A 14182-nucleotide genomic window follows, 5' to 3' on the forward strand; every position below is an offset into this window, starting at 1 on the left:
TCTCCAAACGGACTCTGGTGTGGCATAGACCCAGCAGCTGGTCTCCATGACCAAAAGGCTCCCCGGGAGGCAGATCCAGAAGTTCACAAAAAAGCACCGCAGAAGTCCCAAAAGTCCCAAAGTGTCCCGAACCAAAAGGCAAAAACAAAACACATGCAAACAAGAGGGAAACATCAGGAACACAAAAGGATGAGCTCCTGCCACCAGCAGCCACTACAGCAGCGCCATCTTGGGGAGAAAAAAGCAAACGTTCCTTTACAAAATGATGGGTATGACATTTTAAAAAGAATACTATTGTTGGTAAAAATAAAATACAAGTTAAGCAACTAAAACAGTGACCACAACAGCGAAGGAGGCCAGCAGAGCACTCAGCAAAACGGCAGCTGCTTTCACGTCTTGTTCTGCAACACAAGAAGAGTGCATCTTAGGACTGCAACACAACCTTACACAATAAAGTAACCAACAGTTGGATTCAGCGCGCCTTGCTTGCCCCTTGGAGTCCGCGGGACAAAACCATTCACACTCTGAAGTTATTATCGCACAAGCCAAATTCTAACTTCAGACTAATACCAAGAGAGCAAAGCAGTTTGATGACGGCAGCGAGTCGGACCGCAACAGGAAGTAGCAAGAACACAGCGAGAGGAAAGGGTTCAACTTTCTGCTCTTCTTTGTTGCGTCTTCAAACCGAATGAAATCTGAACATCGTGCAGGTGTTGATTTTATTGAAGTCGGACGAAGTGAACATGTGAGTAAAGGAGGAGGAAGACGCAGAGCTTAATAAAGCCCAGCCCTTCTCGCTGTCTCATGCAAGTTTGTTCACTTCCTGTGTTTAACATGCACGTCTTCTGATAGAGAGAGAAAAGAACAGTTTTGTTTTATTTTTGTTTTAAAGTGCACTGACAATAAAGCTATCCTAATCTAGTTCTGCTTCCTCCTCATGCTTTGTCAACACCTCCACCATCAACCTGAGAACCAACGTCCTGTGTGGTGGACCTTTGTGTACTGCATAACAGGGCCTTTTTTCCCCCCCTGAAAAGTGCGAGTTTAACAAAAGACCAAAAACAAATGTCCACTGCAGAGGACGTAATGTAATACTTGGATTGTTTTACTCCACATATTGACACGCTCTATTTTTTTTGTGTTGTTCAGGCATGTAAATGTTTTTTTTTGTATTTCTGAGATTTTTCCATCTATCTTCAACCGCTTATCCCATACTTGCCAACCTTGAGACCTCCAAATTCGGAAGATTTGGGGGGGGGGTTAAGGGGGGAGGAGTATATTTATAGCTAGAATTCACTGAAATTTAAGTATTTCATATATATATATATATAAAATAAATACTTAACTTAACAGAAATGAAAATTTAAAAAAAATGGCCCGAAAGGTGTTGTTTGATTCGCAGTTAAGAATTGGAAATAGAATGAACGGAAGGTACACGAACCACAATAAATATAAGTGTTTAATATAAATATAAACATGAATAAACGTTAAACGCAAATGTTAATCTAAATGTTAAATCTCGAAGTGAAATCTAAATGATAAAATCCAGCTCTCACTGTTAAATCCAAACATTAAATCTAAATATGAAATCCAAGTGTTAAATCTACATCTAAATGTTATTACATTGAAATGTTAAAGGCCTACTGAAATTATTTTTTTAAATTTAAACGGGGATAGCCGATCCATTCTATGTGTCATACTTGATAATTTCGCGATATTGACATATTTTTGCTGAAAGGATTTAGTAGAGAACATCGACGATAAAGTTCGCAACTTTTGGTCGCTGATAAAAAAAGCCTTGCCTGTACCGGAAGTAGCGTGACGTCACAGGCTGAAAGGCTCCTCACATTTCCCCATTGTTTACACCAGCAGCAAAAGAGATTCGGACCGAGGAAGCGACGATTACCCCATTAATTTGAGCCAGGATGAAAGATTTGTGGATGACGAACGTGAGAGTGAAGACTAGAGTGCAGTGCATGACGCATCTTTTTTCGCTCTGACTTAGGTATAAGCTGGCTTTCTCCTTTTTATATTGTGGACCACGGATTTGTATTTTAAACCACCTCGGATACTATATCCTCTTGAAAATGAGAGTCGAGAATGCGAAATGGACATTCACAGTGTCTTTTATCTCCACGACAATACATCGGTGAATGCAGATAGAAACAGAAGAAATAAACCCCTGACTGGAAGGATAGACAGAAAATCAACAATACTATTAAACCATGGAACTGTAACTACACGGTTAATGCTTTCCAGCTTGGCGAAGCTTAACAATGCTGTTGCTAACGACGCCATTGAAGCTAACTTAGCAAAGGGGCCTCACTGAGCTATGATAAAAACATTAGCGCTCCACCTACGCCAGCCAGCCCTCATCTGCTCATCAACACCCGTGCTCACCTGCGTTCCAGCGATCGACGGAAGGACGAAGGACTTCACCCGATCATCCGTGCGGTCGGCGGCTAGCGTTGGCGGCTAGCGTCGGATAGCGCCTCTGCTATCCAAGTCAAAGTCCTCCTGGTTGTGTTGCTACAGCCAGCCGCTAATACACCGATCCCACCTACAACTTTCTTCTTTCCAGTCTTCATTGTTCATTAAACAAATTGCAAAAGATTCACCAACACAGATGTCCAGAATACTGTGGAATTTTGAGATGAAAACAGAGCTTTTTTGTATTGGATTCACTGGTGTACCAATACTTCCGCTATACTGGCTCACTTGCACTGGCTTCCTGTGCACTTAAGATGCGACTTTAAGGTTTTACTACTTACGTATAAAATATTACACGGTTTAGCTCCAGCCTATCTCGCCGATTGTATTGTACCATATGTCCCGACAAGAAATCTGCGTTCAAAGAACTCCGGCTTATTAGTGATTCCCAGAGCCAAAAAAAAGTCTGCGGGCTATAGAGCGTTTTCTATTCGGGCTCCAGTACTCTGGAATGCCCTCCCGGTAACAGTTAGAGATGCTACCTCAGTAGAAGCATTTAAGTCCCATCTTAAAACTCATTTGTATAATCTAGCCTTTAAATAGACCCCCCCTTTTTAGACCAGTTGATCTGCCGTTTCTTTTCTTCTCTCCTCTTCTCCCCTGTCCCTTGCGAGGGGGAGTTGCATAGGTCCGGTGGCCATGGATGAAGTGCTGGCTGTCCAGAGTCGGGACCCCGGGTGGACCACTAGCCTGTGCATCGGTTGGGGACATCTCTGCGCTGCTGACCCGTCTCCGCTCGGGATGGTTTCCTGTTGGCCCCGCTGTGGACTGGACTCCCGCTGATGTGTTGGATCCACTGTGGACTGGACTTTCACAATGTTATGTCAGACCCACTCGACATCCGTTGCTTTCGGTCTCCCCTAGAGGGGGGGGGGGGTTACCCACATATGCGGTCCTCTCCAAGGTTTCTCATAGTCATTCACCGACGTCCCACTGGGGTGAGTTTTTCCTTGCCCGTATGTGGGCTCTGTACCGAGGATGTCGTTGTGGCTTGTACAGCCCTTTGAGACACTTGTGATTTAGGGCTATATAAATAAACATTGATTGATTGATTGACTTCCGGTTCAACGATTGACGTCACGCGCATACGTCATCATACATAGACGTTTTCAACCGGAAGTTTAGCGGGAAATTTAAAATTGCACTTTATAAGTCAACCCGGCCGTATTGGCATGTGTTGCAATGTTAAGATGTCATCATTGATATATAAACTATCAGACTGCGTGGTCGGTAGTAGTGGGTTTCAGTAGGCCTTTAAAGCCCCACTTAAGAACTTTAAGTTTTGCTTGATTTTGGCGGCGCCACTGGACCAAAGCGGTAGTGTTTTGGCTAAAGGAAGACCACATTTTCCACGGGGGCAAGCGCATAGCTTCGTAAATCGTCATAAACGTACATACAAACTGACACGATAATACCACAATGACTCAGTATGACTGATCAGTTTGAGAATCACTGGTCTAAACCTATTTATTAACCTTTAAAAAAGACCAACAATTGATTAAAATAAATAACATGAGTAAATGTTTAATACATACGTGTGTCCACATGAGTTCCTTGTCCGAACAGGATCTGTCCACACGTGGCTACGGCACAGTAGTATGTTCCGGTGTCAGAGGAGTTGAGTACGGTCAGAGAGAGATGGTAGACGCAGCTTCTTGGGTCTTGTTCATCATCACTGTCGGAGTAAATGATGTGTGGATCAGACTCTCCCGATCCTGACTTCAACCAGTAGACGCTGCTTTGGTTCGGACATTGGCGGACATTTTCTTTGCTCTCAGCGAGGACGGAACACTGGATGGTCACAGACTCGCCTCCTTTGACCGACTTGCTTTGCGGAATTTGTCTCACCTGGAAGGACTTGCGTCTGGGGTCTGTGAGAGTCACAAAGAGGCATTAACATGTTTGATTCAGAAGCCCTTTTATCGATAAACAGTCCACATACAGTTGTGGTCAAAAGTTTACATACACTTGTAAAGAACATAATGTCATGGCTGTCTTGAGTTTCCAATCATTTCTACAACTCTTATTTATTTGTGGTAGAGTGATTGGAGCCATACTTGCCAACCCTCCCGAATTTTCCGGGAGACTCCTGAATTTCAGTGCCTCTCCCTAAAATCTCCCGGGACAACAATTCTCCCAATTTCCACCCAGACAACAATATTGGGGGCGTGCCTTAAAAGCACTGCCTTTAGCGTCCTCTCATCTGAAAAGGAGACTATTAAGTATGTCTCCGTTATCCATAGGTTTATCTATAACCTATAACACGGTGGCCGAATGGATATAGTCACCCATGAACGGTCAGAAAAGCACAAGGCAGCGGCAACACAGAATTATGGGCCACCTTGCAAGCAACATCCCGTTCTCATTTTCAACAAATCCGTGAAGGATATGATCCCGGATTCAGAGATCGCTCGCCAGTACTCAAATGGTAGAACAAAGTCTACTCAAATAGTAAAAGGTAAGTGTTTTTTTTTTTTTTAAATAAGCAGCAAGTACAGTACAGTTAGTAGAACAACTGTGTTTCCATTACTCTGTACTGTACTATATATATATATATATATATATATATATATATATATATATATATATATATATATATATATATATATATATAAATTGTTGCGTTTGACCAGATGTTCCTCCAAGTGGGATGTAAAACGCTGGTCAGTCCCAAGTTCCTTAGATGACACATAAACTGATCTCGAATATACACCAAGCACAGAATAGGTATTTTGTCATTTTATTGTCAAATATTTGAGAATAGAGACCAGCCTCGAACAACACATACGAATGCGCAGCCCAAGTTGATCTGGCCTTCCACAGGCAAAAAGCAACTCTTTTCACACAAAGAAAGCCCCCATCTCCCCCCCCCCCCCCCAACACTGATAAGAAGAGATACTTGGGGGTTGTGTTCACATTCCTGATGGTTTACGACCCTGTCTAACCAGGCAATCTGAAGACAAAGAGAAACTAGTATACAGAGTAAAATTAAGGAAAAAAATATGAGCTGATTCAAACATGATTATGAATAAAGAAATAGCTCTTAAACATATGCATTATCCACAATCCCCCTTCAGATCTTATCCAAAAGATCTCTCCTACGAGAGCAACACCTCTAAAGCACGCCCCACATTAAAGTAGGTGCTGTAGTTTTTTTTCTTTGAGCAAGCTAGCAATAAAACAACAGCATATTTACATGGATGATAGAAGGAGGGAGTCCACGTCAATGTCTTCATTGTCAGGGAAGGAAACTAACGGTCCCTGAAAGTCACCACTGTGCTTGACCCCCTTCAGTGACATAGCAAGCCCAGAACCAGGGTGGGGTTGACCTTTGACAGCTCTAACAATGATGCGGGTGCATAGAGACCTAGCACAAGGGGCAATAAGGCATCCGCTTAAGGTTATGACGGCCAAGAAAACTCCAATGGAGACCAGGGCCGACTTAATTAGGTCAGACCACCTGCCAAAGGTGTTATGAAGCCAATCTTTAAAGGGGTCAGAGACACCGGAAACTTCAGTTAGTTCTTAGGCTCTGAGGCCTTCTAAGGCGCTCTGGACCGAGCCATCGGGAGCAGCATTGTTAGGAATGAAGGTACAGCATTGGTCACCAAACATTGCACACACACACCTTCTTCCTTGGCTAGGATGCGGTCAAGGGCTATGCGGTTCTGGATGGCCATGAGGGAGGTCGGGGCAAGTTGTTCAGCAAGTCCCTCAACGGCGTCACGAGTCAGGTTGGTCAGTCTCAACAGATTATAAAAAACATAGTTAATGCGTTCTACATTTTTAGTAGCAGTCACAGGGAAAATAGCACCAATGATAGGAAGGTTCTCGAAACCTGCACAGGATTCACACCACAATTTGTGTTGTGAGGGGACCCCTCTTGGTTGTCCAATTGCATCAAAGTAAACACCATCAGGGTTTCTCATCAGATCAAAGGAGCCCTTTACACTCCTCCGAGATAAAACATGGCGGCGTCGGCAAGAAGTTAGAGAGGCCGCTGAGACAGGAGTTACAAGGGGAGTTAATTTGGTACCCACTAGGGTGAGTGGGGTCACCAGTCTAACCATAGCACAAAGCCCTGCGGATAACGTTGGGATTCTAATGTACAATCTGTGCTCCCCACAATACCAGAATAAGTCAGCTCGTGCCCAAGGGCCTATCCTTGAGCCATCTATCAGTGTGGTGCACCAGGAAGGGTTAATGTCACCCAATTTGTTGGGGGACGAAGAGGGTCCTTTGAATTGAAAACACGTGTAATTCAACTTTTGGGCCACAAATGGAAGAAGTCGGGTGGAATTGTCAACAGGAGGGTACACACTAGCCAACAAATCGCACCCTGGTGGCGTGGGTTCAGAGAACAAGGAAATAAGTTTGAGCCATTTATGTCAGTCAACTTAAAAGGAGCGGGGTAAGTGTGGGGAAAAGGACGTCCAGCGGAACAAGCAACACAGTCACCCAGGTTTTGGCATCCACCTGAGCCACAGGTTTACCTGTACCCGCTCCTAAGGTCAAAGTTACCAGGCCTTCGGTGGTGATGTCATTAGCACGCACAGATGTGAGAGCCTTTGAAACACCACCAAGGTGGGGTGGTACTTTAGGTGCTACAGAGGGTGTAGAGGTAGTTAACGCCCTCTCAAGGACATTAATTTTAATAATTAGAGTCTGTATCAGTCAGGTCAACCCCCAAAACAACATAAAAGGGACGATGGGCACCACTTACCATAGTATGTTGTCTGCATCCGACACCAATGGTTCAGGGTTGAGTCGTAACAAATATAGAGGTTATTACCACGGTAATAGCTATTGTGTCCCCCGTAATTAATCACACTGCATAGGTCAAAAAATAAGTCTTGCTATCCCCTTTGACCCAGTCTATTTAAAGTCCGCTGTTTGTTCTTAGACACTTGTCAGTCACTGTCGTCAGGAAGGAAGAACTGAGACACAAAGACAGTAGAACACGCCCAAGCACCAGTCCGTCAGGGAACACTACCGGGTGTAACACCCTGCCTTTCGTCTATCAATATCAGAGTAATTTAGGTAACAAAACGGGGATAAACATCAAACTTTTCACTTAATGTAACGACACATGTAGTTATGCTGAAAACAAGCAAGAGAAATTGGATAACTTTGAGTATAAAGGCTGGTCTCAAATAAGGATATACAATATAGAAGTTAAAAAGAGTAATATAGGTAGAAAATCTCTCTCTCAGCGTCGTCTTCTGGGCTGTAGGATTATGTGTGTGTAATTAAAGCCTCGCTCTTCTATGACCTAGAGGGGGAGAGGTTACTAGCACAATCACCCCTTATGTGTGTTACTTCGTTAACACACACACTAAAAATGAGTCGTTTTCTGCTCCCGTTCTTCTTCAGATGCCTCAGGCTCAAAAGGCGCTGCTGGGGGGTCGAATGGGGCAGATGTAGTGGCGATGTCAGCAATGACATCCGCTGGTAATCTGTCAGGTTCTTCAGCAGGAGTGTAGAGGGAGAGGTGGTACCAGGTGTCCCCTTTTCCAGCTAGTCGAAGGGCGTGAGACGTCCGTTCCACGACCTTGAAGGGACCACCTGGGCTCCGTCCACTTGCGTTTGATGACCTAGATCTTGACCCTCTCAGCGGCCGGAAGGGAATCTGGAGTGGCGGGCTGTCATCCTCGTATCTGTACAGAAGAACTGGCACACAAATTCTGCATTTTTTGTGTAAAATACCATTTTGGTTTTACGCTGAGTCCTCCTTCCATGGCGGCTGCTGGTCCTGGGCTGACCTGTATGCAGCTCATAGGGTGAAAAAACTCAAAGGGCGGTAAAACAGTTTTATTCACGGACCTTCGAATGATCATTAACGCTAATTGCAACATGTCAATCCAATTAAATTTGGTCTGTGCACAGATTTTAGCCAATTAGTTTTTAATGTTCTGGTCCATCCTTTCAACCTTACCTTGGGACTCAGGATGGTACCCCAAACCTGTGTTCTAGTCCGAAAGCCTTTTCGACCAAGGCTAAGTGAGGTTGTTCTTTTTTTTAAATGGTTGCCGTTGTCTGACCTAATCTTTTTGGGGAAACCATGTCGGGGTACTAGGTCATTCACAAGTCATTTAATTACTGATGTTGCATCCTCTTTTGAGGCTGTTGTTGCTTCCGGCCAACCACTGTAATTGTCAACACAAGTCAGTACGTACCTTTTCCCTTGTACCGTATTGATCATATCAGTGAAATCAAAGACTATACATGATTCACCCTCACCTCCTCCATATTCTAAATTTGATTTACTAAAGTACTATCGATGTGTAAAATCGTTATTTTCAAATTAAAATGTAGTTATAACTTCTTACCCACGGGAAAAATGTTAAAACTATGGAATGTGTCAGAGTCGGATTATTGTCGATTTTGTTCCAGGAGTCTGTATCCACCCTCACTCACCCCCTTCTGTTTCTGAAAAAGGACTGTGTTAGTCATACTATCACTTTCAGAAACGTCTAAGAAAAAGGTCAGCTAATAGTCAAGTAGCGGAGGACAAGTCATGTTTGAGGTCAATGATAGTCTCTTTAGCCTCTGTGGTCCACTGGGGGGTGTTGTTAGGGTAGGGGACCCCTTAGCAATATCACAAATAACTCAAACTCCACTAAATATGCTTATATTTTATATTGTCACAAATACTAGAAAAATACTACCCGTATGGCGGATGCTTTATCAATAGTATTTTGAAATTTTACCACACCTGGTGGCCTCAATAATTCATTAAGTCAAGCTCATGTTGTAGAAAGTTGAATGATGCGGACACGTTTGTTACTGAATACTTTCTATCAGACTTCTGCCATGGCAACTTTGTGTATGTAATGAGCAACTATAATTATTTGATATGCTTAAATGTGTAATGTGTCGTTTTAGCTCAGCTGTTGTGTAGCTGCTAGCTCCTCGTAGCCTACAGGTGTCTAAAGTGCAGCCCATAGTTATGTGTTTAACACAACTATGTGCTAAACCTAAACAATTGAAAATGTGGTATTTGGGTGTCGGTGTAATGTTTGGCAGCTACGCCGTGTCTTATCATTGCACCTAAGTTCTTTGGTTTTGTAGGCCAGACAGACAGCAAGTGAACAATGTGGGACACAATTGTGTCCATTTATACCATGCTAGTTGTTTCAAAGATAGGTCAACATGAGCAACCACACCTTGAGTTCCAACATATATAAACATACAAAGGAGTCAAAGGTCTCCTGGTATGAGTGTCTAACTGGTGATCATAACATATGGCGAGTCGGGTGGCAGAACACACGGAAGCATCTCAGCCAGTCAGGGTTTTCACTGTTAGAGCAGTTGGATGTCAGCCATTCCTGTTGTTTCAGGCTGTGGTAGGAGCCTTGGTAGTGGTGTCGCAGCTTGGTGGTTAAGCCGTCAGGTAACACCAGGAATGTTCCTTCTGTGCGATTTGAATGTCAGGGTACAGTCTGTAAAGGAGGTCCAGCAATCTGAACCGGAAGTGGTTTGGTGACAGGTAACCTTGTGACCCCAGCGAAGCCTTCGACCTTTAAAGAGGAAGCACATAGTTTCTTTGGTACCTCTGCATTCAGAATCGAATGGGTGGCGCCAGTGTCAATCACGAACTGATAACATTGTCGTTGACACTCATGTCCAGCAGGGGGCCAGTCTGTATCTCCTGCTGGGGCTCCTGCGGTGGGCGTCCTTTGCCACGCTTTTGTGTTCGTTTGTTGGCAATACGGAACCTTTCCCGTTCGAAAATGTTCACGACTCCAGTGACCAGGCTGGTCACAGCCGAAACAGTTTCCACCCCGGACTGGCTTTGAAGCATTGTGTTGTCCACCACCCGAGTCCAACCGTCTGGTCGCACGTCTGTTGAGGATTCTTTCCTCCACCTGTTGGAACTCAAAAGCAAGGTCACCCACTGCTGAATATATCCTAGCTGATCTTTGACCTTTTGGTTCTTTTAACCTTTTATTTTCAGCGATCTGTAAATTAAGGAGTTGCTTCCTTGCTGCTCTGTCATTAGCCTTATCATCCTCATCTTGAGGAAAGAGACTGTGCATAGCAGTAGCTATGTTTGTAACGTATGGTGTTATCGGTGAGGTCGAAGATTCAGCCATTAATCCCACTTGTTGTTCTGTATTTTTGCCATCTTGTGTGGAAACACAACGATACAAAATGCTTCTAAAGTCTTCTACTGAGAGAGTGTACCCTGCTGTTAGTTTGTCTAACGTGTTAAGCCAAAGACTCCCACCTTCAGACACAGGTGGGAGTTTGTCAACAATGGCCTGCATGTCTGCAACAGCAAAAGGCTTATATTGGAATCTGCCGCTATTATCAGGAAAAAGTGGATATGCGTGTCCCTCCAGCTTTTTTGAGCGTATGTTGTATGCATGTGGTTCATGTGGGTGTTGGTCAATGTAGCCTTCCATTGAACCATTAACAGTTACAGGAGACCACAAAGTCTGGCTCTGTTGTGTGTTGTTCAAGAATGTCTGATGTGCACGTGAGAGGCTGTCATCTACTGGGGGAGGGCATTTGTTTATGGCAACAAAATGGTCTGGCGTGTAAAGTGAGGAGTTTTGCGTTGACTCATGCATTATCTGCTGTCTAGTAAGATTAGGCATATTCGGGAGGTTTTCCGCTGGGTGGATGTTATTTTGGGGCTTAGGCACCAGAGGTGAATTACACTCAGGAGACAGCGTTAGTTTTGGAGGAGGGTTCAATCTTAGAGTGGCTGTGTGAGCACCGCCCTCATTTGTCACAGGAGTAGGGGGTGGACCAGAGAGCTTTGTTTCTGTTTCGACCACCAGGGCTCCTCCTGTGACTGTCAAAAGTGGGTATAAAGACGCCTCCGGCTTTACGTCATAGGGCGGTGGCTTAGTCAAAGTCTGGGCGGGTCGTTTGAATTGTCTTACGCATGCGCGGTAGGCAAAAGACCAATCAATCCATCTGTCATATTTGTCTCATTAATCATCTGTTCTTTTGCTGCATTTCGTTTTTCCACGTAATCCCCGTTTACTTTTATCATACGCTAAACTCTTAAATTCTCGAGCACCAACCCTGCTCTTTTTTTTTCTCTTGACCATTTTCACCAGCGCACACACACACACATGCACGTGTAAGCACTCACGCACACACAAGCAAGTGCCTACAGCCCTACGCACACACACACACGCACACGTAAGCACTCTCTCTGCGTTTCACTTTACCATAAAACTTCCAGTTACTTTTTTATTTTATTTTTTATTTTACCAGACGTTTGAGTTCACAACTTTTCGAGTATTGTAAACTCCCTCTTAACCCTTTCAAGGAACGTTCTCTTTTCTTTTTTTTTCTTTTCTTTTTTTTTTCTTTTTAAACTCTACCTGCTAATTCCATTGTCGACAACAGTGCATTCAATTGATTATTAAACAGTAATGATTCATCACATTTTCCCCAGCCGTCATCACATTCTTTTCTGTCACACTCCTTGGCCATTGTGTCTATTTTTCCTTAATTTTAGCGCACACTAAAGTGTCGCCGGGACCTCACAACCAGGGAATCTTTATTGTATTTATTACAAATGGCCTCCAGCCGTGGAATTTATCATATGGTACAGAAGGGCCTCCTCCCGTACGATTCTTAATTTTAACGCACACGTTAATGCCGTAGGGAACTCGCAACCAGGGAGTATTTATTGTATTTTACAAATGGCCTCCAACCCATCCTTAATTTGTGTGCACATAAAAATGTCAACAGGGATCTAACAACCAGGGAGTATTTACTGTACCATATGATGGGCATCCAACCCGTTACTCTTTTAGGCGGCGACCAACTACCCAGGGTGAGCCACACCCAACTATTAGTTCACTCGTCAATGAAACTGCCCGTCACGGTAATCGAGACACAATGACGTGAGTTGACCACTTATTTACAATTTTAATGTAATGGCAGGCTCGGCAAAAATGAAATCAATCTATCAAAATCATCATTCTGTGTCTGGGGTACAAAGCAGTGTTTAACTTACAGACTTCTGGGCAGACTCCTAATGCAGATTTTATCTAAAAAGAAAGGTTCTGCTTACCTTGAATTATGTTTTGGCCATGTGAGTCTGTCCAGAAGATTGCAAGAGAAGGTCCAATTGTCAGCGTGTCATCTCGGACGAAGCCCCCAAATTGTTGCGTTTGACCAGATGTTCCTCCAAGTGGGATGTAAAACGCTGGTCAGTCCCAAGTTCCTTAGATGACACATAAACTGATCTCGAATATACACCAAGCACAAAAATAGGTATTTTGTAATTTTATTGTCAAATATTTGAGAATAGTGACCAGCCTCGAACAACACATACGAATGCGCAGCCCAAGTTGATCTGGCCTTCCACAGGCAAAAAGCAACTCTTTTCACACAAAGAAATCCCCCATCTCCCCCCCCCCCCCCCCCCCCCTCAACACTGATAAGAAGAGAGACTTGGGGGTTGTGTTCACATTCCTGATGGTTTACGACCCTGTCTAACCAGGCAATCTGAAGACAAAGAGAAACTAGTATACAGAGTAAAATTAAGGAAAAAAATATGAGCTGATTCAAACATGATTATGAATAAAGAAATAGCTCTTAAACATATGCATTATCCACAATATATATATATTTAATTTCAGGGAATTCTAGCTATAAATATACTCCTCCCCCCCAACAAATATGTGCTCCAATCACTCTATCACAAACAAATAAGAGTTGTAGAAATGATTGGAAAACTCAGGACAGCCATGACATTATGTTCTTTACAAGTGTATATTGTACTGTATATTCACCTTTCACCACCAGATGCGTGCCACCGGTGAACACCATGTTGTATGAGGTCCCAGCTTGGCAGGTGTACATCGCTTCATCGTCTTTGTGTACGTTTGTGATGTTTAAAACGTACATGTCACCCGTACGCGCGCTCACAAATCTTCCGTCCTTGAACGGTCCTCGAAGGGACATTTCCCCGAAATACCCCTCCACAATGGTTTGGACCATTGAGCCGAATTTCATCTTGTACCAGTAAAATATGTCACCTCTATCGTCGTGGCGCGGGCATGCCAAAGTGACGTTAACGCCAACTTCCACTAGGCTCAGTGTTATCGGAACGTAGGATTGACTCAGAACTGAAGAAAAAGACAGAAGAAGAGTAAATATGCAGGAAAAAGTGGAAAATACAAAACGGAGGTACCTAAACTCACCCAATGCGCCGAGAAGCACAAGTGCAGTCAGCTCCGCCATCGTTGTGATCGTCTTTCCACTAAGTCTCGAGGAGGTTTGCAAGTCAGAGACAATGGTGTTAGGCTGAAATGCGAAAAATGTATTTCCGCTGCATTTTTTTTCTTCAAACTACTGACCCATTTTTACCAAGCTTACGTGACTAGACGCTCACTTGTGAGTCTAAAACCAACAAACAAAAACAACTATCCTGAGATGCAAGAAAAGTGCAGGTCGAAGTATTTTGTGCATGGATATATAAATGTATTTTCTTATCTTTGAATGTTGACTACCTAATTTGTCTATTCAGAAGTTGGCCTGCTTTTACCCTTTTGTTCGTGTTGTTTTCATTTTTCAAGCAATTTTCACAGGTTGAATTAATACACTGCAAAAACTGAACTCTAAGTAAGATTAAATATCTAAAATAAGGGTGATATTTGCTTATTTTCTGTCTGATAAGATAATTCTTCTCACTAAGCAGATTTTATGTTAGAGTGTT

At 43.4% G+C, this 14182-nt stretch overlaps 1 protein-coding gene across 2 annotated transcripts; it reads right to left on the reverse strand.

The window, feature by feature from the left end:
* Positions 1 to 268: 268 nt before the first annotated feature.
* LOC133645225 (uncharacterized) lies at positions 269 to 13858 on the reverse strand. Of its 2 annotated transcripts, XM_062040109.1 has the most exons (4): positions 13668 to 13688; positions 13257 to 13592; positions 4026 to 4361; positions 269 to 401 (listed from the first exon to the last, which is right to left on the reverse strand). In XM_062040109.1, exons 2-4 carry the CDS (start codon positions 13477 to 13479, stop codon positions 319 to 321), a joined length of 642 nt encoding a protein of 213 aa, XP_061896093.1. In that variant the 5' UTR covers positions 13480 to 13592; positions 13668 to 13688; the 3' UTR covers positions 269 to 318. The 2 variants fall into 2 exon arrangements, with proteins under 2 accessions (XP_061896093.1, XP_061896092.1); XM_062040108.1 differs by having other exon boundaries at positions 13257 to 13858.
* Positions 13859 to 14182: the final 324 nt, after the last annotated feature.

This window comes from Entelurus aequoreus, linkage group LG28, assembly GCF_033978785.1.
Source record: "Entelurus aequoreus isolate RoL-2023_Sb linkage group LG28, RoL_Eaeq_v1.1, whole genome shotgun sequence".
In the NCBI taxonomy this organism is placed as follows: Eukaryota; Metazoa; Chordata; class Actinopteri; order Syngnathiformes; family Syngnathidae; genus Entelurus; species Entelurus aequoreus.

Coding starts and splice junctions, on each gene's coding strand:
- LOC133645225 (XM_062040108.1), bottom strand. CDS start 13,707: ATGGCGGAGCTGACTGCACTTGTGCTTCTCGGCGCATTGGGTGAGTTT. Junction 4,362..13,256: donor CACGCATCTGGTGGTGAAAG/GTGAATATACAG, acceptor TGACTCTCACAG/ACCCCAGACGCAAGTCCTTC. Junction 402..4,025: donor AGGAACTCATGTGGACACAC/GTATGTATTAAA, acceptor CTTGTGTTGCAG/AACAAGACGTGAAAGCAGCT.